This window comes from Rhinatrema bivittatum, chromosome 11 (genome assembly GCF_901001135.1).
Source record: "Rhinatrema bivittatum chromosome 11, aRhiBiv1.1, whole genome shotgun sequence".
Classification (NCBI taxonomy): domain Eukaryota; kingdom Metazoa; phylum Chordata; class Amphibia; order Gymnophiona; family Rhinatrematidae; genus Rhinatrema; species Rhinatrema bivittatum.
In genome coordinates this window covers 64249339-64277096 of record NC_042625.1, presented here as the reverse complement: position 1 = coordinate 64277096, position 27758 = coordinate 64249339, and the positions used below count along the sequence as shown (strand labels likewise).

General features: G+C 46.0%; 1 protein-coding gene across 4 annotated transcripts in view; it reads right to left on the bottom strand.

Moving 5' to 3' along the window:
* Positions 1–27758, bottom strand: part of LOC115073549 (EMI domain-containing protein 1-like) — a 231785-nt gene that overhangs the window by 111774 nt on the left and 92253 nt on the right. For all 4 annotated transcript variants that reach the window (XM_029572076.1, XM_029572077.1, XM_029572074.1 and 1 more), the window contains exons 2-3: positions 26156–26269; positions 25460–25563 (exon numbers count right to left, since the gene is read on the bottom strand). In XM_029572076.1, coding sequence (XP_029427936.1) covers positions 25460–25563; positions 26156–26269 — 218 coding nt within the window. The remainder of the gene's footprint in view (positions 1–25459; positions 25564–26155; positions 26270–27758) is intronic.

The following is a 27758-nucleotide window of genomic DNA, read 5'->3' as shown; positions in this document are numbered from 1 at the left end:
TAAAGAGTTAAAAAAAAAGTAGAGTATGAATGAAATATCCTTCCATAGACACAAAGGATCCCACTGAGTTGTACTCTGTGAGAGAGGGAGCATTTGGTAGACAATGAGTTGAAAAATAATTTCCTTGGGAAAGATCAGGAGAAGGGGCATGCTTTACAAATCCCACGTTGTATTCCAAATAGCTTGTCTGACGTTGGAGTAAGCTATTCAGTTATTTATCTATTGAATTGTGAAACCATTGACCCCAAAGCTCCAAGTTAAAGTTATGCTAGGACAAAGTTTAATTGAAGAGGAAGGATTATTATCTGTAACCTCTGGAAGGCTGAGAAAAGCAACATGCTTAACAATCCTTGAACTTTTCCATGAGATGTTGTGGAATTGCACAGGGATCTGCTTGTTGACTGTACTTTTCAACCTCTATCTCCCTCCTTTAACTGGTGTCTTGAAGGGGTTGGGGTTGGACTAATTTTTATATACAGACTATGTATAGTTCTACATGCCCTGTGACAGCAATGGAATAATTCCACTGAAGCACTTGCAGTATTGTTTAACAGAGATTTAAAAAAATGGTTGGCCTATAATGACTTATGTTTCATGAAAACTAGGATATTATGGGTAGGAAGAATCCAATTAATCAGAATAGATCTGTAATTAGCTCTGAAGATAAGCTAATTCCATTCAACACAGAAGGAAGGAATCTAGGGGTCCTAATAGACTCTCAATTAAGTATGCGTCCACAGGTACAGCATTTGGCCAAAACAATATTTTACAAATTATAACTGGTAAAACTTTTAAAATATTGGTTGCTGGCAGAGTATTTAGAACTGTATTGCAAACAATAGTTTTAGGACACTTAGATTATTGTAGCAGGTTTTGTATGGGCCTATAGGAGAAGCTGATACAAGTGATGAAATTGATTTACCATGCAGTGGCACGTGTCCTTACTGGATTATAAATATGATCATATTGGAGCAGCACTGAAAGAATTACATTGATTACCAGTAAAGTTTAGATCAAGGCTCAAATTACCTGTAATAACTCATAAATTACTTTATAATGAGAACCTATGTGAACTTCAAAAGAAGATTCAATGATATAATGGAATAACTACAGTACCTGAATTGTAATCCGCTCTGAAGTGCTGAAAAGTGGAATATAAATAAAATAAATAAATATACCTACTGCACATGTCCGCCACCCAAGATAAGCACCAACCAACATGGATGACAGATTTTCATATGCATCACCAACCTTATGGAATGCTTTGCCATTGCAAGTTTGCGAGGAGAGAGATATTAAAGCATTCAGGGAGGCTTTTGGTTGATTATATCAGTTTATTAATTTATATATTTATGATATTTGTATTGTTTTATCTGTTTTATTTAGATTGATAAGAATTATTAAGATTGTGTATTTTAGGAGAAAGTGTCTGATGAATGTGTAATTGTGTTTTAACCTGTACTCCGCTCTGAACACCAAGAGCATGGAAACTGCAGAATATAAGATTTTAAAATACTACTTTAGCTATCTTTATTGACTTTCAAATTGTTCTATGAGCCACACAGAAAGTAAATAAATTGGAACTTGTTATGAAAATGGACCCCTGTTTCGAGGTAGATAGCTACCGTTGAAGGGCGAGGCCACTCGGACTGAAGAGGCTTGATAGAAGACTTCACCCTAGAAGCACGCAACCCCCCCAGGAGGAGCCTGTAGGGGTCCGGCCTCTGGGACTTAGGCAACTCCTCTGAAGACTGTAGAAAGGTCTGGATGCAGGCGCCTCCTGCAGGTCGTGGGTTCCAGACGGCTGACGCCTCCAGCAAGTCGTAGCAGTCTGAGGACAGAGTCGTAGAAGAGTCCAAAGCCGGCCCGAGGTTCGATACACAGGCGGGGTCCGAGTCCAGTCCAGGGTCTAAGCAGAAGAAGGGTCCAAAGCCGTACCAGTGTCAAGCCAGGAGAAGGGTCCAACGCCGTACCCGGATCAAGCCAGGAGAAGACACGTCCCACAGTCAGCAGCCAAGAATCAATCCACGGAGCAGGGGAGCAGAACGGGACGAAGAATGAAGAACCAGGAACGCAGGAACCTCAATACCAAGGCAAGGAATGAATGCTCAACCCTTGCCTTAAGTACAGGAAGCCAGGGGAGGAGTCTCAGGGGGAGCCATGACACTTCCTGTCATGGCTCCTTTAAGAATACCCATCAGCCACGCGCGCGGCTCCTAGGATCAGGGGAGGAGGAGCCGGATCGCCGCGGAGCCACGCTGCCGATCCCAGCGGTGGCGGCGGCTGTCAGAAAGAAGGAAGGGGCTGCCTGCTCCCGCAGGAACTCTCGGCACTACCCGGCGTCCCGGGTAAGCTATTTCCTGTGCACCCGCTGGCCCGGCCTCAGTTGCGGTCCACCGCGGCCGGTGGCCATGACACCCGGGGTCCCAGTCGCGGCATGCCGCAACCGGTGGTGCTAACAGAACTCAACTACTCTCTACTGGATTTGTAAAAGTCAAATATTGATTTCCTCTGCAAATGAACCACGAATTGTGCCACACATTGTTCCTGTGAAAAGCAGCTTGTACATTTCTTCCTGTACAAATAAACCAGACCTGTTGTTAGGAAGCGCTAGGAGAGCTGGCCCAATTGAGGGGAATGTGTGTCCTTGGACCACGGCATGACCTCAGACACTCCAAGGCGGTACCGAGGCAGGCGAGACGTGTCCAAGCATGGGTGGTGGAAACTGATGGTTCGAACTCTCCACCGGACCTGCACACTTCAGGAAGACCAGCAACGCAATGGTGGTCTTTGAATGGTCCTCCGACCGTTCCAAGCCCTTTCGGACCTGCTGCTGGGTAACGGCAAGAAGCGGCAGGCCGGACGGAAGCCATGGATAGACGAAGACCTTGGAACATGGAAGGCTCAGACGAGGAACTTGGAACATGGAGACTCAGACGAGGAACAAGGAAGTTCAGGATCAAGGACTAGGTTGAGGCTGCGACGCAGCGCGCCCTACACAGCCCACCACAGGGCGGACCCACGGGACTGGTCGCGGACCACGCTTGATGTGAGGAAGACTCCAGACGAGTTCATGGAAGTTGAAGCTGGAACATGGCGAAGATTTAGAAGAAGCCTGCACTGGTGCGCGCCCCACACAGCCGCCCATGGCTAGTCGCGGACCACGCTGGAGTGGAGCAGGTTCTAACAGAGTCTTAGGCATGGATGGAGCAGCCACAAGGGAATCCGAGGGCTGGAACGAGCCTCAGGGAACAGGACCATGATGGCTACAGGGAAGGATGACCCTCCGGAGGCTTGAGCTGCGGACGAGAAGGTGGCCTTGTGCCAGGACATGGCACGCCAGAAAAGGTGACGAGGACGAACCAGGGGTTCAGGACATCAAGACAGGATCATCACGGAACATCAGGACTGGATCACGGGACATCAGAAACATGAAGACTGGATCACAGACATCAGGACAGGATCATGGAACATCAGGACAAGTAACGAAGATTCAGGAATCAAAACAGGACATGGCGCTCCAATGAAGATGAAGATCTGACAGAGCGCTGGAAGACGGGACTTCCAGGGACATGAAACTCCGATGCAAGGCAAAGCGGAGTGGAAGTAAAGCCGTTTTATAGGACTGAAACAGAAGACGCCCAGAATGACATCATCAGGTGGGGCCCGGGGCATATCCGGCCGTGGGCCCTTTAAATGTTGTAAGGAAGCGCGACCCCGCGCCTAGAGAGGCAGGCAGAAGCAGGGACAGCCCGATGGCGGCATCCACGCCGCGAGGGACAGGCATGGACGGCACTAGGCCGCAGAGTAAGGCTTTAGCGATGGCGGCTCCCTGCAGCTGAAGACAGCTGACTCGCGGCTCCCTGCCCTGAGGGACAGCGAAGCTAGGAGCAGCCTCCTGGCTGCTTAGGTGGTTGGCAGCACGGCGGTCCAGGCTGTGACTGCCGTGGGACGGCTCCAGTGTCAGCGGCCTCCTGGCTGCATCGGGAATGCGGCTGCCAGCAGAACGGAGGTGAGAGGCTGCTTGCGGCTCAGCCTGCAAGCAGAATCACAACACCTGTTATGGAACCATAGCTTTTGGGGTTGTAGGACTTATTCCTGCACTTATTCCTTAGGACTGGAGAAACCGCTTTTGCAGAGAGAACTGGTCACCCACCCTTACTTTGTGTGTGTGTTCACCTGTGATCCACTTTTTAAAAGGATCCTCTCCCTAATTGGGATGACCCCCGATTCAAGGGTTACGGTAGTTACAAAATAGCTATAGAAATGACAATTGTGTATTGCATAGAAATTAACATGCAAAATGTTCTGTGGCTTCGATAATAGGCATGTTCTTTACTTCATATTGATTGCAGCTGTTGTTGGGGGTTTGCAAAGTTTCAGACACAGAATAGAGGGACATTCCTAATACAGGGGACTTTTTGTTGAGTTTTCTTGAAGAGAACACTCTCTTATCTATGAAACCGCCCCAGTGTTGTCAGAGAATTAGATACCCTCCCCCCCATCACAGTTCATTCTGCTTCCTGTATGTACAAGGCTGCAGTAGGCATGGTTGTGTTTCCAGCTTTAGCTGAGGTCCCACTGTTGGCCAGCAGGACCATTAACGCCTCTTCCATTAGCAGCATCCACTGGGACCAAGAGCACAGAAGACTCCCCAGGAGCCCATCCTTCCCACAGACACTAGCCATGGACGCCGGTAATTATGCGCTACGTTTGGGCTTGTCGCTCCTTTCTTTGCATTTTGGCAACTTTAGACCCTCAGTTATGTCGTTTTGGTTACAGAAGGCCCCGTCCTGAGGTCTGGCTACAAGCAGCGTCTGTTTTCTGCTCCAGGGCCCTTGTCACAGGCAGGCAAATGTTAACAAAGATGTGATTTAAATATCAGCTCAGCTGCCAAATACTTTGCCAGCATTTCGCCTTCCAAAGCTGCTGAGTGTGCGTAACTTGAACTCTCTCCTTTGTAATCACAAACCTGCAAACTCACACAAATATAGACACTTGTACATATCGATACAATAATATATGCATGTGCAAAACCACATATACATACAGATGCATATGTATACACATGTCTGCACACCCTCCTTATGGTGACAGTCCCTTAATTTATTCAGCTTACAGGATACTATGTGTCCTTCATTGGCTCTGATGGATCACATGGATGGTGGAAACAAACAGATTATGCAGCCTCATTATGAGCTGCCCAGGACCCTCTGCAGAAGAGCATTCATCACAGATGGCCTTATGTTTATGCTGGCTATGTATGGAAACGTCCTCCATAGGGACAGAGAAGTAGTAATCAACTTCTGTTCAATGACTGGGACCTTTAGGCACTTGGATATTTAACACCAAGAAGCATTAGAAGCCCTATCCTCATAGCCTTTGAGCTGGCAGTGTAACCTTGTGCTTATACAACATTATGAATACGGAGTAAGCTTCAGATTCCATCGCTGTGAAATGGTGAGATACCACAGAAAGAAATACACAAGAAAAGAAGACACCCGGGCAGAAGGAAGAGAAGAGAAATTCCAGAGCAACCGGAGGAAGTAATCATAATTAGTGAGACACTGGTGACTAAGGAATATAAAATGGGGGGGGAAGGAAATCCCTGGGTGGGTGTAAATGAACCCGCATGGTCCTAAATCCCAGTCCCAACTGAGCTGGAAAGGTGTGAGAGGAAGCTACCAGACCCTCCCCTCCCCCACCAAAATAAAATAAAGCAAAGCAATGGGAAATGTCTGATCAGTAAAATCAATAAGGCCATGACCTGTGTACAAGGAATATCAATAGGTATTACAGAAATAGTAATCACTGTATAAATCATGAAAATGATTTCTCAAAGTTTTACCATCAGGATGCAAGGCTAAAAGAAATAGGGGAAGGCATCTTCTCCCTGGAAACACCATATAGAAGGAAAACTTAAATCGCTGCATGCAGAGGTCTCACTGGTAGACACATACTTCAGAGGTGACAGAACCCTAAAATATTCTTTCAAAGAGCCAAAATATTGGGTAGAAACATACTGCACCAACAGAGGAAGATCTCAGATCAATGCACTCGAGTGATCACAGGAGGAGCACAAAAACTACCAAAATAAGAGAACAGAAATAAGAAACCTTAAAATAAAAAGAGCATAAATATGTCAAATGGCCTGAAAGAGGAAAGTTCTAGAGAAATATATAAGAGAAGCAGAATGGTTACCTAGAACACAGAAGAATATGGAAAATACAACTTCAAAAAGTATAGAATGGCTAGACGTGAAAAGAAGAGAGCTGGAAACCAGGTTAAGAAGAGATCCATCCTGGAAGAGCCCTGGCTCTGATCCAGGGCCCAACTCTGGGCTGACATCTCTCCATCTGTGGTAAGCTGAAAAGGCAATTGATCAGACAGGCAGAATTTATACCACAACAGTTAACAAAAAGGAGACTCAAGTAATAACTCCCAAACTACCAACCAATAACCAACCTACCTACCTACACCCTGCCTGCAGACAGAATACACAATCACATGGACTCCAAAACCCGGCTGTTCAGACAAGCTTTTGATGTAGGGCTGTAATCTATACACTAAGTGCTCCTCGAGTACAGATCTTGCACACACTTATTTCTTTGTATAATACAGAATTTTCTGTGTGTCTGTGTTTTCTTTGTAACTCTTATTTTATGCATGTATCTATGATGTAAACCACCTTGACCTCAGGAAAATGCAATGAATAAATATTTTTAAATAAAATAAATAAAATAAAACATCATGGCAACAGAACAAAACAGCAACAAGAGAAGATTACATGGACCCAAAGACCAGTTAATGCTGAATAACACTTTTGTGGCTAGAAGTGAGAAAAGTCAAATTGTTTGTATAGCATGGACTACTGACTATAAGTAATGTTCTTGGGTCATAAACTGCCTTGAAATGTAAAAAATAAACACATGGCGTGGTGGAGCAAATCAAGTTTACCTTGAAAATGCTGCAAACTACACTCTGCTGGATTAGAAAGATCATCAATATGTCCTTCATAATATCAGGAGCCGCCTACTAATGGCAGTACTTGCAGTAACTTTGAGAAACGGAGGTCAAACCCAATGTTCCCTGTCTTAAAAGTGCGGTTTGTTCCTCCTGTCATGATATGCGCAGAACTTGGAGGCACTCTCCCTCCAAGAGTAAAACCTTGAGAAATGTGCTGCTTCTCTCTCTCTCCCCTTAATCTTTCAGCCTCCATGCTTTCCTTGGCATATATCTATTACTTGTTCTTTTAGTTCGGAATAATTCAGCTATAGTTAGACCGAAAGGAGCTCTAGAAAATCAAATAGCTTCACATAATTTATTGGCATCATCATTGTGGGAATTTATCCCGCCCGACAGGCGCTGCCCAGTGTACAGCAGGGAAACATGGTACCAGCCGCAATAACCCGTCAGTGCAGCTTATGTCACTCCTGTCCCCCTCAGCCATGGATTCTCTCTGTGACCCTAGGCTAATCGTTTTAGTTCCCAGGCACCTCTCTTTACCAGACTCGGGCCTCCCCACCCCAACCAGAGATACCAGCATTTGGATTTCTGAAGCACTAAAAGTAAAAAAAGAATGTAACAGAGCTAAAAAAAAAAAAAAGTGCTATGTAAATCTTAATTATTAGTCTAATTAGTGGGGTATTCACAGAAATGCAGGTTAACCCAAAAAAAAAGGTGATATCTTTTTACTGGACTAGCAAAGCCTTTCTTGATTAGATTTAGGGCCCAGCACTCCCTTCCTCAGGTCAGAACAGAATGAGCAAAAGATAATAAGGGATGGTAAAATGTTGCTAAAAACGCCCACCCCTACTGCCCATTCGCTGATCATTGTCCGACGATTAAAACCGGTTCTTTTCATTAGTGTTTTAGAAATGGCTGTGAGCAAGAGTTTATTTAAAACAGATAATCTGAGTTCTGCTACTCCCATCTGCAGAGCTTACAGCAGAGATCTGCGTTTAACTCAAGCACAGCACAGATCCCCCCCCCCACCCCCACCAAAGGCACTCCCCCCCCCTCTCCCTTCCAAGAAGGAAGTCATTTACATTTCTAATGTAAATATTTGACAGGGGCAGGGGAAGGAAGGAGGGGTGTTTATTCAGAGTAAGAGCCTACAGGGGGTCGGCACAAATGAAGACAAGAGCTGAAGGGAGGTCTGTGGTCGGGAGGGGGGGGGGGGGCTGGAAAAGGCACAGGTTGGGAAAACGGCCAACCTTTCATCCCATGCCATGGGTGGGGGGCTCGCTTAGGAGTACAGAGAAATGTAAACTAAATTATTCTTAACCCGGGACTGATTTCCATGGGAAGGGAAGATGTTCTCAGTACAGGCCTTTTTAAGAAGAGGGATATCTGCACTCGGCCGTTCTTTCGTGCACAAATACCTCCTTAACTGCTCTCAGAAATAGCGTTTTCTTAAAGCATGAGCTTGAGCATTGTATGTGGAATATTCTTATCGAAGCAGTTCTTTGATGTAGTGGCAAATTGCAGTATCCCATAAAATAAATGACAATTACAAATTCTGTAAGCCTAAAGCACTTTTACCAGACATTCTTAGAAGCAGACAGCTTGGCATACTGAACACCCCAGTGCTGGCATCAGTTTTCTCCCCTCTTTGGAAAACAGGTGGGTGGAGCGGAGGGGAGAGCACGTAGAGTAGTGGGAGGGAAGGGGGGGATCAGGCTGCTGACCCAGCCAGGAAGGATTTAATAAACAGGAAGAATTTACAGCTTCCCCTTGTCAGCGCCTTGACAGCTTCCTCTGTCCCAGGGGGAGACATCATTCCTGTAACTGGGAACAAGATAAGTAAAATCACCAACTTCACAGATCTAAACCCTGGCAGCATTGTGCCCGCTCTCTGCCAAATTCCAGGGCTCTAATCCCGCCAGCACCATGCCCACTCTGTGCTAGTCAGACTCCATGACTCCAGCCCCAGTGTGTGATAACCTTCATGGCTTTAACACCATAACAACGTGCCTGCCATGTGCCAGGCTCCACATCTCTAACACTGGCAACACCATGCAAACTTTGTGCAAGCCTCCATAGCTGTAACCCCAAATAATCACACTCATTTTATGCCAGCCTCCATAGTGCTAACCCTGTAGTACTGTGCCCACCCTGCGACAGACTCCACGGCTTTTCCCCTTCAGAAATGTGCCCATCATATGCCAGACTCTGCAGCTCTAACACTAGCAGCACTGTGCTCTCTCTGTGTCAGACTTCACAACTCTAACCCCACAACACTGTGCCTGCCCCGTGCCAAGCTCCATGGCTGTAACGCCAGTAACACTGTACTTACCCTGTACCAGACTCCATAGCACTAACCCCACAGCAAACACCGGCAACATCTTTCTCACCCAGTGCCACATTCCAAGGCACTAACCATGCCCGCTCTGTGCCAGAATCCATGGCTCTAATACCAGCAGCGCCATGCTTTTGTGCCAGACTCCACAGCTTTAACCTCATAAGCAATGTGCCTGCCCTGTGCCAGGCTCCAGGGCTGTAAAACTGGCCACACCGTGCTCATCCTGCACTAGACTCCATGGCACTAACCCCACGGAACCATGCCCACTATCACTGCCTCAACAGCTCTAACTCCGCAGAACATGCTCGTTCTGTACCAAATGCTACAGCTCTGACTCGTGACAGAATATGAACAGTTAAGAACATAAAAACATAAGAAATTGCCACACTGGGTCAGACCGAGGGCCCATCAAGCCCAGCATCCTGTTGCCAATAGTGGCCAAACCAGGATACAAGTACCTGGCAAGTACCTAACACTAAACGGATCCCATGCTACTAATGCCGGTAAAAGCAGTGGCTATTTCCTAATTCAACTTGACTAATAGCAGTTAATGGACTTCTCCTCCAGGAACTTTCCAAACCTTTTTTAAACCCAGATAACCTACCTGCCTTAACCACATCCTCTGGCAAAGAATTCTAGAAATTAATTATGTGTTGAGTGAAAAAGAATTTACTTCAATTTGTTTTAAATGTGCTATTTGCTAACTTAATGGGATGCCCCCTAGAATTATCCTTGTATTATCTGAAAGAGTAAATAACCAATTTACATTAACCCATTTTAATCCTCTCATGATTTCATAGACCTCCATCATATCCCCCCCTCAGCCGTCTCTTTGCCAAACTGAACAGCCTTAACCTCTTTAGCCTTTCCTCATAGGAGTGCAATCCAGGTTATCATTTTGGTAGTCTTTCTCTGTACTTTCTCCAGTGCAACTATATCTTTTTTGAAGTGCGGCTAACACAGAACTCAAGGTGCAGTCTCACCATGGAGCGATACAGAGGCATTGTGACATCCACCATTCCCTTCCTAATAATTCCTTACATTCTGTTTGATTTTTTGACTGCCGCAGCAAACTGAGCGGATGATTTCAATGTATTGTCCACTATGACGCCTAGATCTTTTTCCTGGGTTGTAACTCCTTACATGAAACCTAATATCGTGTAACTACAGCATGGGTTATTTTTCTCTATATGCAAACTCAAACTCAAATCAGAACTCCTCTGACTAAACCAACAAGAGCACCCTCTGCCCTTCCTGTTATGAGCTCCCTTACAACCCAAGGTTTCAGTACAAAGTTTGGGAATTTCAACTTGACAACAACTACGCAATGGAAACTGACTTCTCCAAGATGGTAAGGACCTTCTTTATGCATCTGCCCCAGATTTGCCAATTTTGTAACTATTTCAATAAACACGACCTTGACACAATGATTCATGCATTAATAAATAGTTGCATTGACTACTGTACTTATTTATTCCACAATACATCCCCTAATGCTATTTTTTTTTTTTGGGGGGGGGGGTTCTCCAAGAGATGTATAGCAGTGCTGCTTTTTAGTTGTTTTGGCATGTTTATGGTTTGTGTTGCGTAAGGCTGTGTTATGCTTTACTGTGTGGGGGGCACGCTTTGAAAATTGATGTGTATTTCAAGACAGTGGAGTTGCCATACCAAGTAAAAATTATAGTCAAGAATAAGGCCTACATGTCTGTGGTTTGATTACTGTGTATGTTGACCATAATCCACTGAGACTGTTGGATCAGTGGAATAGAAATTGTGGCAATAAATTAAATTTCAACTGCCAATCGGAAGCCCAATCTTCCAGTCTCACAAGATGCTCTTGTGATTCATCACAATCTGCTTGAGATTTAACTACTCTGCATAATTTTGTGTCCTCTGCAAATTTGATCACCTCACTCTTCGTACCCCTCTCCAGATCATTTATAGATATATTAAAAAGCACTGGTCCAAGTACAGATCCCCGAGGCACTCCACTGTTTTACATTTTTCCACTGAGAAAACTGACTATTTATTCCTACTCTCTTCCTGTCTTTTAACCAGTTTGCAATCCACAAAAGGTCATAGCCTCCTATCCCATGACTTTTTAGTTTTCTTAGAAGCCTCTCATGAGGGACTTTGTCAAACACCTTTTGATAATCCACCGGTTCACCTCTGTCCACATGTTTATTCACCCTTTCATAAAAATGTAGGAGATTTGTGAGGCAAGACTTCCCTTGGGTAAATCCCTGCTGGCTGTGTCCCATCAAACCATATCTATCTAAAATGTTTTGTGATTGTATTCATTAGAACAGTTTCCATGATATTTCCTTGCACTGAAGTCATTCTCACTGGTCTGTAGTTTCCCGGATCACCCCTGGAGTTTTGTTTTTTTTTAATTATCAGGATTACATTGGCCCCCCCCCTCCAGTCTTCAGGTACAATGGATGATTTTAATGATAAGTTACAAATTACTAGTAATAGATCTGAAATTTCATTTTTTATTTCTTTCAGAACTCTGGGGTGTATAGCATGGGGTCTGGATGGTTTGTTACTCTTCAGTTTGTCAATCTGGCCTACTTTATCTTTCAGGTTCACCATAATTTGGTTCATCTGAATTGAAAACCATCTGTGGATAACGTGATGTTGTTAGTCTCAATTATTTCTTATGTGCATCTTTCCTCATTACTCTCTCACCATTTCTCTGGCTTTTGTAGCTTTTTTTTTCCTCCCCTCCAATCTCCTGCCTGTTCCTTTCCACAGCTTGCTCAGATTCTCTTCCCTGAAATAAACGGCAGCCTCCAGCTGCACAGAGCTGGGCAAATAAAAGAAGAAGAAGAAATGGGAGAAAATATGATTTTCACAGACAGCAGCTGTGCTTTCATTTTTTTTTTGTCACTCCTGTTGGAATTTGCACACTTTCTGTGAGAAGGATTCTCTGTATTCTGGCACAGCTTCCACCTTAGGTGCCAAGGTCCTATGATAATGTATCGCGGGGGCGGTACAACATCATTAGACCTGCTTTGATTCTGTAGCATTTCCAGAGGAGCTTCTGCAGTCTCCAGATCCCAACTCCTAATGCAGGATGTGAAGGCCGACACCATGAGGAGGACATACAGCAGCTTCACAGTCATCCCATTAGGGAAAGTCACAGTCAAAAGCCAGACAAGAAGAGAGCACCTTTAAAACCATTTTAAACGTACGACTAGCCATCGTCTTCTGCAGCACTGCCGGTTTATTCAGTGTTATACAATGCAAAGATAAATAGATTAATACTGGCATACAATAGTGACACAAATCAAATAGGAACCAGTACATGATGATCGAAAAAGACCATCTGACCCATCCTGTCCACACTGCCAAGGATATATCCCAGCTGCCATCCATACAGTGTGACTGCCTGTAAGATATCCAGGAATGTTTTGTGGTCTTTCTCCATGGCACTCCACCCTTTTAGGTATGTGAGCATACAAGTGAAGATCCCCTATTCAGATGTCGCTAAGTCCTGCTTCACTTTTTTTGCAACTAAGTGTAAATGGTAGGGGAATTAGCAATAAGATAATGTAATAATGCTAAAAAAAAAAATAATTAGGAGGCCAGGAAGTCACTTAGACTAGATGTTCTGTGCTTATCTCATTCCTTCTTGAAGCCTGGGTAAGGGTGTTTTCTTCTCCAAAGAGCTTCCGTAATGTGATCATAAACTGAGCATTCGCTCAGGGGAAGGGTTTATGGAATTGTGACTCTCAGTCATCAGGGCCAGGTCAACAGGCAGGGGGACAAAGAGAGGGGGAAGTTGCATGGCATGGTGGATAAGAGGGGGGAAGGGGGAGGGTCAGGGAGGATACTGGTGCTCGGCAGGGGGGGGGGAAGTAGGAGAATGGGTGGGGGTGGGAGCTGTCAGTGAAGGAGTATATTTACGGTAATATGATAGGATAAAAGTAGCTTTGTAAATATCAATTACATGAACAACTGCCTGGCGAGGAGATTCCAGTAATCTCACAAGCTTGCATCTTCTTTACAAAGGAATCATCTTTAACCAAGAGCTAGCTTTATTTTCCCTAAAATAATGTAAAGGAAAAACGACTACCATTCTCTGCCTGTAAAACGCACGCCAAATCACCCTCTCCCTCCCTTCAGCCTCCATGCACTCACACTGCCAATTAACAAAGTGGTCTGTGTGTGTGTGTGTGTGGTGGGGGGGCTGGGAACAGCTGGTCTCCATAGAGGCTCCTCCATGCACCTTCCAGCACTGGGTTAAATTCCTCCGATTCCACAATTCTACACATAAAGAGGTTGAAATCATCAGGATTCCAGATCAAGACGCCCTGATCCTCCAGCAAAGACTAAACCAAGGCTGCGATCCCATCAGCAGCCAGACTGCCTTTGATCCCACTGGCTGTTGTCTGTCTTCCCTATCAGCACAGCCAGAGGCTGTATCAAAACACCAGCCACTGCCAACAAGGAGCCTGCGGCAAGCTCTGCGGCATGGCGGGGTCCCCACGCGCAGCCAGCCCTGCCTGCAGCCTCCACAAGCCAAGCCAAGTCAGTCATGCCTCTCAATACACCTTTGTCTGCAGAGAAAGAGATGGAAATGGAGACAGACAGCAGAAAAGAAAGAGAGAGCCGGATCAGGAGAAAGTGTACCAGTTATGGAGAGGGCTAGATAAGGAGAAAATTAAAAAGAGAAAAGAATGAGAGAAAGCAAGAATGCCTCAGTCAGAAAATTATATACAATATATTATATATATATATATATAAAAAAATTTTTTTAGATCTATTTTCAACTTGTTTTTTACTGTTTTTATATTTCCACCACTCCCTTTGCAGTTCTCCGTTACTCTGGTGGCACCGATCTGTTTTTGTCCATCCAATCTATTCATTATAAACAGGTTTAATGCCATGTTTTAACAAAAAAAAGACTAAATGTATATACATTTTTGGACAAAGAGCAAATTAAAGGAGATTTTTTAGATGTGATGATCTGGGAATTTTGAGTGGTTTGGAAGCTGCTGCAGTACTATGTAGCCTCCTGCCTATTTTTACTGTTGGTTTGCAATTCACCTCTCCCTCTCTTGGCTCTCCAGATGGTCTGGTTTGTTCTGGGCAAAGTCAGGTGGTACTGGAGAGTCCCAGAGAAAGACAAAGAATTGGGGCCAAAAGAGAGAGAGTCTAGGATCTAAAGTGGCAGGTCCACTGCCAGATCTATTCAGTCTAGTGACGGGAGTGATTCCGGAGGACTGGAGAAAGGTGGCTGTGCTCACTCTTCATAGACGTGGTACTAAAGAAGAGGCTGGATACTACAGACCAGTTGGTCTGACCACAGTGGTGGGAAAATCAATGGAGACTCTACAGAAGGAAAGGATACGGAGGTACCTTGAATCCAGTAGGTTGCACGATCCGAGGAAGCATGGTTTTACCAGAGGAAGATCATGTCAAACAAATTTGAGCAATTTCCTTGATTGGGTGGTCAAAGATTTAGAGCAGAGCTGTGCACTGGATGTGGTATATACTTAGATTTCAGCAAAATTGTGCCACATAGAATCTCAAATAAAATGTGCAGCCTAGAAGTGGGTCCCAAGGCTGTTGACTGGGTTAGAACCTGGTTGAGTGATAGGCAAATGGAGCTCTCTCTGAGGAAAGAAGAATAATTAGTGGAGGGCCTCTGGAATCTCTTCTGGGCCTAGTTTTGTTCTTTATAATCATGGGTGATATTCTGGAGCAGTTAGTAGGGAAAGTTTGTCTTTTTATAAGATGACAAAATCTACAGCAGAGTGGGCACCCCTAAGAGAGTGGACAGAAGAAGGGATAATAGAGAGCTCAAATAGATGGCGAGTGTTTGGCAGCTAAATATAAAAGCATGCAGGCTTAATGCACCTGGGATCAGTAATCCATGGGAATGGAGTGCAATGGGCAGTGAGTTACTGATGTGCATCAAACAGGAAACAGAGCTTGAGGTGTTCATATTTGAAGATCTCAAGGTAGTGAAAAAAGTGCGACAAGACAAGAGGCCAAAACAATGCTAGGAAAGAAGAGAAATTACCAGTGGAAAAAGGAAATGACAGTTCCTCCTTACAGGTCATTGGTGAGACCTACATGAGGTACTGTGTTCCATTCTTGAGGCCTTCCATACCTCTGAAAGGATATGGACGGATTGGAGGCCTCCAGAGAAAGACTTATGAGATTATACTTAAGGAGAGAAGGGGTGTATGAGAGAGAAATTAAAATACCTCACAAGTGTAAATAAAGTCTAGAACAAGAGATCAAGATAGGAGGCTCAGAGCTTGGGAATAAGATCAGAAAATATTTCTACATGGACAGGATGGTGGATGAATGGAACAGTCTCCCTATGGAGGTGGTAGAGACAAAAAAAACAGTAACAAAATTCAAGGAAGTAGGGAACAAACATAGAGGTTCCTTAGTTATGTAGGAGTGAAGAGGAGGACAGAGAACAAATGGGGCCTATGGTAACACAGCTGGAAGTAAACTGAGAAACCTAGATGGGCTTTGCAGTCCTTATCTGCTATCGGATCCCATGCTTCTGTGATCTTTCTTGGAAGAGAGTGAAGCCTTTGCTCTGCCATTTACAGTTTCTATACCTGTAACGTAGAAATAAAAGGTTAACAAACAAGTTGTAGGCAATACCTCTTTTATTGGAATAACTTAATACATCTTGAAAGGTAGTCAAGAGCTCTCCTCATTTCATTGCATTGTAGTTCTCCAAAGCAAGCCAGGAATGCATTAAGTTAGTCCAATAAAACAGTACCACCTACAGTTTGTTTGTTGACCCTTCTTTCTAAGTATCCAAGTGGGGTACCACGGCAAAATCACACTGGTTTCAGTTATGAAATCCAGACTGTTCTGCACTGCCCTGTTTTCTTCTATAATAAAGTCAGACACTGTTCGAATCACTCCCTACTGTCTGTCCTGCATTAACTGAGATTGGGAAAACCAGTGGTTTTACTACATTATTATACCCTCTGCAAAAGCCGTAAGAGCCTCTCTATACTTGTGGTCCAGTTCTGCATCTCTCAGATCGATTTAAAAATGGACTCACAGTACGTCTCCTGTTACTGGAGGTTGACCGTTATAAACTGGTTATAATTAGTAGGACATACTGCCTCAGGCAGGGCAGTCACAAGACCGCGGTATACAGCCTAAAGATCAGATGGAGCTGCTTCAGCTTTCAGTCCAGCCAGAGGAAGCCTTTTTTTTTTTTTTACATAAAAATGTGTCTTCCTCTGTCTTAGTTGAAATGGCAATTTTCTGGCTGAAAATGGAAATCTCATGATATCTGCCCAGAAATGTGTCAGTCCTTCCTTCTAAATGCTTCCCCAGGTCTATGTGCCGGAGGGCAGAGGGAAGGAAGGGCGGGTGTGGGATCCTCCATCCCTCTAAGGGTGGAATCACCATATCCTGTACTTCTAGGCGACATCTTTTTGGCAAAAGGAGGGGGGTAAACGTTTACTCTGCTATAAAGAGCTGATCAAACTACCCAGGTCTGCACAGTGTGGGCTGCACAGGTCACATCTAGGGAGGATGTGCTTTCAAATCGCTTCCTGCATGCCACCCTGATTTACTGTGCGCTGACAACTGAATCTAAGGCTGGGATGTTTTCTTCCCGTTCCGGAGGACAGAATTATCATTGTGTACTCACATCATCCTCAGGGAAGAATGAACAAAGACCTCCTTTGCTTTCTAATCTCTTCCCACTGTACAAAACTGGTAAGTGTTAAAACAAAAAAGAAAAGGGGGCATTAAGCCATAAAAAAAAAAAACAAAAACCCCACTCACTACATAGCCAAAGATGTACAGACAATAAATTTAATTTAAAAAGAGCGTCTGGCTAGTAGGTGTTTACTATCTCAGGAAAACACAAAATATTCTTAAATGTATGTGCAGGGGTTGGAGGGGGATACAGACCCCTGGGGGCTCAGCTGACAAACAGCCTGTCATGTCCAAGAGTAGCAATCCTGCAACCCCATCCCAAAAAAAAAATGATTTCTTTAAACTATTTATGTCCTGCTCAATCCACAGCTTTAGACGGGTGATGTTTAGTTTTCACACAATATGTTGTGCAGATAAACAAAAAACAAAAAGTGCATTTAACAAAAAGTGTACAAACACAAAATGAGGTCAGGAGTTTTCACCGGACCTTATAATCAGAGGTAGGCCCATCAGTTCCTATTAAATCCAAACCCATAAGCTATAGGGGAGGGGGCTGGAGGTGGAAGCCTGCATGAGTCCAGTCAAACTGAGACATCGACGTGCAAGCCTTTAGCAGCATTATTTGATGAAATCCAGGTCATTCGTGGCTTTGCTGGAGCTTCCATTCCCCCCACCCCATCCAGATTTTATGACCCCCTCCCCCCCAATTCGGGCGCATATATTTAGAGTTGCACTGCCTACGAACATTTTGCATCTGCAAATATCTGTGAAAATCTGAGTAAATCCAAATTTAAAAACACAGTCAATGTCTGGCACAGTTCAGTTCCCATCCCCAGCTCCAATTCTCGGGGCTGGCAGGAACCAGGGATGTTCCACGCTCCCAGGAGGGAGTTCCCAGTCTTCCTGCAAGAGCAACGCCTGCCGAATGGCTCAAGAGAACACTTCTCCCCGATTCCAGAGGGAACCGTGGGGTCCGTGCCTCCTCGTCACAGGCCTGCGATGGGAGCAGGAAGGAGGGCGCTTAAATCACCGCGGATAAGCATATTCCAAACACTCTACCCCACTGCACCCGCAAGGCCTAGGAAAGATGCACTTCAAGTCAACGGTTCCAGGTTTCTTTTGGTCAAAGGCAAAAAAAAAAAAAAGGAGATTTGAACCTGCTGCAGACAGATCATCCTGAAGCTATTCACAAAGCCCCCCCACCCTCCCCCTCCATAGGTTCCCTCTCATCGAGTATTGGGAAGCGGGTGGACACACTCACTTCCAGAGGCAAAATGGTGAAAGAGTTTCCTGGTTAGGAAATGCGCAGCGCAGGCGCTGGCTTCCAGCTTTGTAACGCCTCGGGCTGGATGAGGATGGAAGGTTCCAATTGGCTGCTGCTGTGCACGACTGGCGAAGGAGGCAGAGCTCTGGAAAGCTGGTGACAGATGCATGAAGTCAGGCCAATCCAAAATAAATAAATAAATAAATAAAAGTCTCACCTACAAACCAGTGCTTGCTCACTTTTATTTATACAAATCCAAGTGGACGAAGATGGCAACCACACCACTTCTCTCCAAGCCTCTCTCACCCTCCCCCTCTGCTCCTTTGTGTTTCCTTCTCTTCCCTCCTCCCCCCCTAGACACATTTCTCCATTGTTTTGCTCCTTGGCAAGTGACACAGGTCCCCCGAGGCGGCAGCGGGGGAAGCCAAGGGTAGCTCTTGTTCCTGCACAGACCATTACATCAGAAACTGGAGAGGAGGCTACAGGCGGGCAAGAAAGGGGGGGGGGGGGGTGGTTCCCTCCGGTGCTGCTGAACCCACGTCAGCTCCTCAAGAGCTCACTGCCCTCCCCCGGCCCAGTCCCTTCTCCATTCCTGCCATGCCCCCCCATCCCCTCAGCTAAGTGATGCAATAGTGAGTCTTTGAAAACGAGACAAGGCAGCTGAGTGGTTACCTCATTGAAGCAGGGAGCTGGCACTAAGTCAGTTTTCAGAGTTTGTTGAAACTTCTGAAACTTGCTTTATCAACTGTTTCATTTTTCTTTTTTTTTTTTTTCCCTTTCCTGCCTCCCGCAGCCTGCAGCTGGCTGGTGTTAGTGCATTAACTCTCCGCCTGCAGCCAGCCCTGGAATGGGAAGCCACAACTCAGCGGCTTTCAAACAGGCTGATGGAGCCCTTCCTTTAGCTCACAGAGAGGTCTGGGATCGTAAGCGCAGGCCACAACTGTCAGAAGCCACACTGGCCTGCCCAGGTGCAGCTCTGTATAAAGAGCGGCCCTTTAATTATCTGGTACACCAGAGGGATAGCAACGGGCACGTTCCCAGCTCCACCAGAATTATTACTGTTTACAACAGGCCGCCACTATATAAATAGAGAGAAAAGGGGGCCACAGCATATAAGAAGTTCACAAAGTCATAGCAGGAGCTCGGAAAGGAGCCTACATGCCGAGCGAACCCACGCTGACCTCATCGGGTTTGTGGCAGGGCACCTCAGAGCTGCGGCGGTGAGAGAGCTGGGGGTGGAGGGGATCTAACGGCAGACTTCCCAGAAACTGGACGTGGAGCAGGATTTGAAGATCGGGAGAGAAGGCGTGTGGGCAAAGAGAGGCAGAAAAAGCACAGCAGCAGCAGCGCAGGACCATCTACGGAGGGTGAGAGACGGGGGGGAATTCCTCTCTTCTCCACCCCATCAATCTGCCCAGGAACCAGGGCACAGCAAAGGAGCCAGGCTGCCAGGACTCCGAGCTGAACCAAGGGGTCTCGACACTGCCCTGCAGGGCCGCCCTTGGCTGAGAAGACTGAGGATTTCAGCTTGTCTTTGCAGAAATAAAGGTTAACAAATAAAAACAAACAAATAAGTATAAGGTAATACCTCTTTTTATTTGGCTAAATACATTTCTTGACTAGCTTTCCAGAATTAATATTCTCTTCTTCAGGTGAGAATTTAAATGAGCTTTTGTCTTTGTCTCAGCCACACATTGCTCTGCCAATGGACTCAAAGCTTTCCCATCTCAAACACAGCTCTGGGGGGGGGGGGGGGGGCAGAGCCAGGCCTGGATTTATATCCAGGCCCACAAGACCCGTGCCTGGGGCATGAAAATATGGGAAGGCAGTACATGTCCTGCCTCTCCTCCCCCTGCCCACCGCTCCACAATCCTGCCCCACCTGCTGCGGTTGCCACTGACCCTCCCCTCCCCCTCCCACCCACCTCAGCTCCTGGCCCAATGGCGATCCTCACAAGGAGGTAAGCACAGGGGGCACTAAGCCTGCATCCACGGCTCCCGCCCCCTCTGGGGTTCTGTGAGGGTGTGGGGCATGTGAGCACAGGCCTAGTCCCCATGCTCACTGCCCTGTGAGGATCACCGCTGGGGCGGCCGGGAGCTGAGGTCTGGGGAACGGGAGGTGGCACCACTGCACCGTTCTCAGAGGTTTGCTGCTGGGGCAGGCATGGCCCCAGTCCTGAATCAGTGCACAGGGGTGGCGGTGCAGCAGTAGGGGAGCTTTAAACATGGCACCATCCTTTTCTATTCAAGGTCCGCTCGGCACCGTAATGTTATAGGCGGATAAGAAATATTTCAATAAATAAGCCAGCTACAGGCATCCTGTGCGGACCCGTCCCGCTGCTCCGTTCCCCGTGGCTGGCGTGTGCTTAGCCAGAGTGAGGCAGGGCTCGAGAGCAGAGGCACCATGGGGCCAGCAGAAAGGCAGCAGGCAGGGCCGCCCTTGGGACGGTGCGAGCTGGAGGATGCATGGTTGGCTGTTTGCACTGCCGAGCTCCAGGCAAGGGCTGGCTTCATGCCTCTGAAGTCACTGAGGTGGGCATGGCCTCCCTAGCACCTATGACACTGGCCGGGAAGGGCTAGTCTGGCTCACGGTCATCACTGGTCCACGCAGAGATCCCACCAGTGAATGTATTTTCTTAAGCAAAGAATTGGGGAGCACGGCCCCTCAAGTTCCAGCACCTCTGAAAGGAAGGAGCGGGGAACCGAGGAAATAAGGATGCCAAAGAGTACAGTGGCCAAGAACTGAGAGTTTAAAGCAAAGGTGCATAACCCTGGTTCCTGAGAACCACAAGCAGAGCAAAAAAAAAATCAATCAGCAATGGCTCCAGAACATTTTCTATGGGGGGGGGGGGGGGGCATAAGAGGGGCACAGTGAATTTCATAGTGGGAAAGCACCAAGTGCCTTTCCATCCAACCAATCAAAGTGGTCCAGCCAGACTGGGGGAGGGGTAAACTTGTCTGGGGAAGCTTTCACCCCACCGCCCCCCAACCACCCCTGCAAGCAAGCAATGTACGTATAGAGATATAAATATTTTGGTTTTTTAGGTAATCAGAGGCAGACCTGCTCACTATGGCAACCAATGATTCATAACCAAGCATACATGAACTGCATACACAAGAAGGGGGATCAATGGCCAACCTCTTCCAAGAATAAACTCCACGATCTCTCCTCCTGCACCAGCAGAGGTTTCTCCACAGTACATGGCTAAATCTGATAGACCGAAGACCCAAATGTGTCTGTTTCATGGCTCAGTGAACCTCTTCTAAATATATAACAACGATAACACATTAGCTGGAAAATTATGCAAAGCAGCTTTAGTAACCTGCATAATGCTTAAAAGTCGTGAAGTTGGAATAAAGAAAGCACTTTCCAATTCACAGAAACCGCCATGTGTGTTCTTTTCACTACTCAGACATCAGGAACTATCCTCATTCCTCAAACCCAACATCACCTTCTCTCCTACAGCTCCCTGTCTCACACTGGGAGAAAGCTGTCCCCATCTTTCAAACCCTCACAACTCTCTCTCAGACTGATAGGGAGCGGTCTATTCTTGTAGCTTCAACAGACCCCTTTGTCCCACAATATGAGGGGCTATCTCTAATCCAGACAGCTCCCTCTCTCCCACAATATGAGGGGCTGTCTCTAATCCAGACAGCTCCCTCTCTCCCACAATGTGAGGGGCTGTCTCTAATCCCCACAGCTCCCTTTGTGCCACAATATGAGGGGCTGTCTCTAATTCCCACAGCTCCCTCTCTCCAACAATGAGAGGGGCTGTCTCTAATCCCGACAGCTCCCACTCTCCCACAATGGCAGGGGCTGTCTCTAATCCCCACAGCTCCCTCTCTCCCACAATGGCAGGGGCTGTCTCTAATCCCCACAGCTCCCTCTGTGCCACAATATGAGGGGCTGTGTCTAATCCCACAGCTCCCTCTCTCCCACAATATGAGGGGCTGTGTCTAATCCCACAGCTCCCTCTCTCCCACAATATGAGGGGCTGTCTCTAATCCCACAGCTCCCTCTCTCCCACAATGGCAGGGGCTGTCCCTAATCCCCACAGCTCCCTCTCTCCCACAATGGCAGGGGCTGTCTCTAATCCCCACAGCTCCCTCTGTGCCACAATATGAGGGGCTGTCTCTAATCTCCACAGCTCCTTATGTTCCATCTTGGGAGGGGCTGTCTCTAATCCCCACAGCACCCTCTCTCCCTCAATGTGAGGGGCTGTCTCTAATCTCCACAGCTCCTTATGTTCCATCTTGGGAGGGTGGCTGTCTCCAACCCCAAGACATCCTTCTGCCAGACACCAGGAAAAGCCGGGTTTTCTTTTTCTGCCATCATTACTATGTTATCCATCCATCCACAAGAAACACAGAATTACAAATAGTGACTTTTTACACATCTTCCAAAGCTCTAATAACTTAACATAAAATATTCCAGGCTGGGTCACACCAAGATCCCTCGAGCCCAGCATCCTGTCTCCAACAGCGGCCAGTCCAGGTCACAAGTACCTGGCAGATCCCAAAAAGCAGATCCAATTCCTGTTATTCATTTCCAGAGATAGCAATGGCTTTCCATAGTCTACCTGACCAATAATATTTTATGGACTTTTTCTCCAGGAACGTCCAAACCTCTTCTAAACCCCGCTATGCCAGTCACCTTGATCACCTCCTCTAGCAACAGAGTCCATAGCCTGACTATGCGCCGAGTGAAAGAGTCCTCCATTTTATTTATTTATTTATTTAACACATTTATAGGTATATTATCCACTTTCTATGATTTGTTTTAAGTCTGCTGGTTGATAGTTTTACGAAGAATCGCCTTATTTTAGTATTATTTGAAAGGGCAAATAAATGTCCTTTATTTATCCCTTCCTCCCCACTTCTATCCTGTCTCCTCTCAGCCGTCTCTTTTCCTGGCTGAAGAGCCCTGGCCTGCGTAGCCTTTCATCATCATTCCCTTTATCATTTTTGTCACCCACCTCTGCACTTTTTCTTGCTCTCTCTCGGGCTGATACAGTAAAAAATCGCGGGAGAGCGGGCAAGCGCCCGCTCTCCCGGCGCACACACAGACACTCTCCTGTGCGCACGATACAGTAATTTAATTTATTTAAATTAGGGCCGGCGCTAGGGACACTAGCGCCTCTTTTTGGTCAGGAGCGGCAGCTGTCAGCGAGTTTGACAGCTGACGCTCAATTTTGCCGGCGTCGGTTCTCGAGCCCGCTGACAGCCACGGGTTCGGAAACCGGATGCCGGCAATATTGAGCGTCCGGTTTTCAACCTGCCCATTTTAATTTTTTTTTTACTTTTTTTACTCTTCGGGACCTCAGACTTAATATCGCCATGATATTAAGTCTGAGGGAGCACAGAAAAGCAGTTATTACTGCTTTTCTGTGCACTTCCCCAGCTCTGGCAGAAATTAACGCCTACCTTTGGGTAGGCGCTAATTTCTTAAAGTAAAATGTGCGACTTGGCTGCACATTTTACTTACTGTATCGTGCGGGAATACCTAATAGGGCCATCAACATGCATTTGCATGTTGCGGACGCTATTAGGTTCGGGGGGGGGGGGGGGGGGGGGTTGGACGCGCATTTTCCCTTACTGAATAAGGGGTAAAGCTAGCGTGTCGAAAATGCGCATCCAATCGCGGGTTAATAGTGCACTCTGTACTGTATCGGCCTGTCTATGTCTTTTTTGAGATGAGGCATCCAGAACTGCACACAGTACTCAAAAGTATGGCCGCACCATGGCTCAATACAGAGGCAATATGATCTTCTCTGTTTTATTCTCCGCTCCTTTTCAGATCATTGCTAACATTTGATTTGCTTTCCTGTCACCGCACACTGAGCTGAGGATTTCAACGCATTGCCCACAAGGCCTCCGAAGTCCTTTTCCTAGCAGGGGACTCCTAATGCAGAACCCAGGGATTATTTTTCCCTATGTGCATTACTTTGCACTTTTCCACATTAAAATTCATCTGCCGTTCGGCTGCCCAGTCTCCTAGACTCACACGGCCCTTCTGCAGTTCCTCACAAGCTGCTGCTTTTTAAATAACCTCAGGCGTCGTTCCCTTTTCCAGATCATTTATGAATATGTTAAACAGCACAGATCCCAGTACCAATCCCTAAGGTACTCCACTAATGGGCCCTCTCCATTTGGAAAACTGATAAGAACATAAGAACATAAGAAATTGCCATGCTGGGTCAGGCCAAGGGTCCATCAAGCCCAGCATCCTGTTTCCAACAGAGGCTAAACCAGACCACAAGAACCTGGTAAGTACCCAAACACTAAGAAGATCCCATGCTACTGATGCAATTAATAGCAGTGCCTATTCCCTAAGTAAACTTGATTAATAGCAGTTAATGGACTTCTCCTCCAAGAACTTATCCAAACCTTTTTTGAACCCAGCTACACTAACTGCACTAACCACATTCTCTGGCAACAAATTCCAGAGCTTTATTGTGTGTTGAGTGAAAAAGAATTTTCTCCAATTAGTCTTAAATGTGCTACTTGCTAACTTCATGGAATGCCCCTGAGTCCTTCTATTATTCGAAAGTGTAAATAACCGAGTCACATCTACTCGTTCATGACCTCTATCATATCCCCCCTCAGCCGTCTCTTCTCCAAACTGAACAGCCCTAACCTCTTCAGCCTTTCCTCATAGGGGAGCTGTTCCATCTCCTTTATCATTTTGGTTGCCCTTCTCTGTACCTTCTCCATCGCAACTATATCTTTTTTGAGATGCAGCGACCAGAATTGTACACAGTATTCAAGGTGTGGCCTCACCATGGAGCGATACAAAGGCATTATGACATTTTCCGTTTTATTAACCATTCCCTTCCTAATAATTCCTAACATTCTGTTTGCTTTTTTGACTGCTGCAGCACACTGAGCCGACGATTTTAAAGTATTATCCACTATGATGCCTGGATCTTTTTCCTGGGTGGTAGCTCCTAATATGGAACCTAACCGTGTAACTACAGCAAGGGTTATTTTTCCCTATATGCACCACCTTGCACTTGTCCACATTAAATTTATCTGCCATTTGGATGCCCAATCTTCTAGTCTTGCAAGGTCCTCCTTTAATGTATCTTTTAGTCCTACCCTCTGTTACCCGGATTTTAACTGGTTAACCCGACCTCAAGAGGATACTGTCTCCTATCCCATACAGGGACCTTGGGCAGCTCAGCACAACATACTGAATTCCTCTGAAGTGACAAGAAAGCTGCTTTTCCTTACCTTCTTCACAGTATGTCCCTGAGAATCCAGGACAGCACTTCCACTCCAGTGTCGTCACTGTTTTATACGCCACTTTGTAGGTTGGTCGCACTATTGTTCGGTAACTGTAAGAGAAAAAGCCCGTAAAATTGAGTTTCCCAGGTTAGTCCTTCATAATGGGAACTTGTACTGGTACCCGTGTTTGGTGCCACCTGTGGAGCAGAAACAGAAAGGACTTCGGGTCCAATGCGGCTTATTTCTGAATAGCAGGAGAGTGATCTTAGCCCAGAATTAAGTGGGTGTTGCCATAACATTCTCCCTTTATTCAGGACACACAACAGTGTAGAGAAAACCTAGGGCTGAATGAACATTGAGATTGTGTTTTCCTGGGATGTGCTACAAAGACACCCAAAATTCAAATAAAATGGTAGATTAAAATGCCCCTACCATCCCAGAAGTTGATTGTCTCTGGATATGGGTTAAAGTAGTGTTTGTAGGGTAAGACAGCTACATCATATTTTTTTGGCACCTTAGGGGCATATTTTAAATAGGAAAAAAAGAGGAAACATAGAAAACCATGACCAACAGAAAGTAATCTATAAGAGGATGAATTGGTAGTTGCAGAGAGCGATGACAGACCTGTAGACAGAGGATGGCATAATAGATAACACACACTGCAGATAAGTGTACAAAGAGGCACTCCAGCACTGCTCTCACCTGCCTCCAGTGCAACTCATCGGCCAGTGACAGTTCTGGTAAACCCTCTGAAGATAGGTGCCATTTTGGATATGGCAGGACATGGTCCTCGTCACTGTGTATGAACACCAGTTCCTGAAAGAGGCCACAGTGTACAACGTTACACCAAATCATGCCATCTCATTTCACATTGTGTGCAGCAGCAGTTACTACGAGTTACACCAGGAAAACCCAAACTCTCTGCATGTCATGGTGACTTTAACTGGCCCATGGTGAGAATTTTTCAAAGATGATATTGTATGTGAATTTCTTAGGCCAATTCCAGCAGCAATAGGTAAATGAAAGCACAAGACCGTCTAGTCAAAATCACAAATTGCTTTCAAAACAACTTTTTTTTTAAGAAATTCAATTAACGATCATGAAAGGAATACTTTGAAAAAAAAAGACCTGTGACTGAATTTCTTAGGCCCCCAACAAACAAACATTTGCATAAAAATCCATCTGTGGGCCAGACTTATGTTGGTCCAGTAAAAGACACCACAACCAGCATTTTCTGGAGGGTCAATAGAGCCACCCAAACTCTGCACTCTCAGCTGAACATTAAGCAAATCCCTTCCCTTTTGTAATCAAGGAAAATGTAAAGAAATAAAAAACAAATCTGTAGTCAGGAAAGGAAAGCACCAATGGCAGGGTCTAATAGAGCCTTCTTGGGAGCTGATGCAATATGGGTGCTCATATTGAGCGTTCATTTTCCTAATGCACCCCCATCCGCCTCTCCTGGGCGCATGATGCAATGGGGAAACGAGCTGCTGCGTGAAAAAGGAGGCGCTAGGGGAAATTGTGCGTCGTGCCTCCTCGGCAATGGGCGCCTGGGAGAGGTGGCTGTAAGTGCAGGTTAGGAAAGTGGACGCTCAATACGAGCGTCTGTTTTCTCCCGCTACCAGCACATTATACACGCACAATATACAAGGCCTGGATCGTGTATATTGTGCGTGTATACTGTGCGCCATGAAAATTTTTTTTTTTCCAGGTAAAGCCTTTTTTTTTTGGCCTTCATACAGCTGTCTGTGGTTCCTCCTACTTAGTACTGCGCTGATACTTTGTAGGAGGAGCCACAGAAAGCATGTTTTTTGGGGGAGTTTTGTTGAGCCCTTAATGACTTAATGCCAGCCCCAGAGCTGGCATTACATTTTCTACATTAAAACAGGGCGAGTTGGGCGTGCGGTCATTTTTTCACTTCCTGGGGTAATGGCTAATAGCCTCATCTACATGAATTTATTAGCCTCGCGCTCGATTGGACGCGCATTTTGGATGCAGTCATCCTGTTATTTCATTGGGCATTAGCTTAGCACCCCCAAAACGCATGTCCAGTAGCGAGTTAACCGATGCACTGGCGTGAGCGCCCGATATTGCATTGGCACCTTGGAAAGTATAATGTTTTTAAAGCTGCTACAATACTGTTGGAAACAGTGCAGTGACATAAAGTGCCTGGAGGCAGGATATTTCCACTGCGTGTGCATCACAGATTCTTGAGACTGCTCAGTATTGTCAGCCGGGCGCATGCCACTGAATTCGGAAATTTTGTCTGGGGGGAGATCACAGTAATGGGGTTCACCAAAGTTAC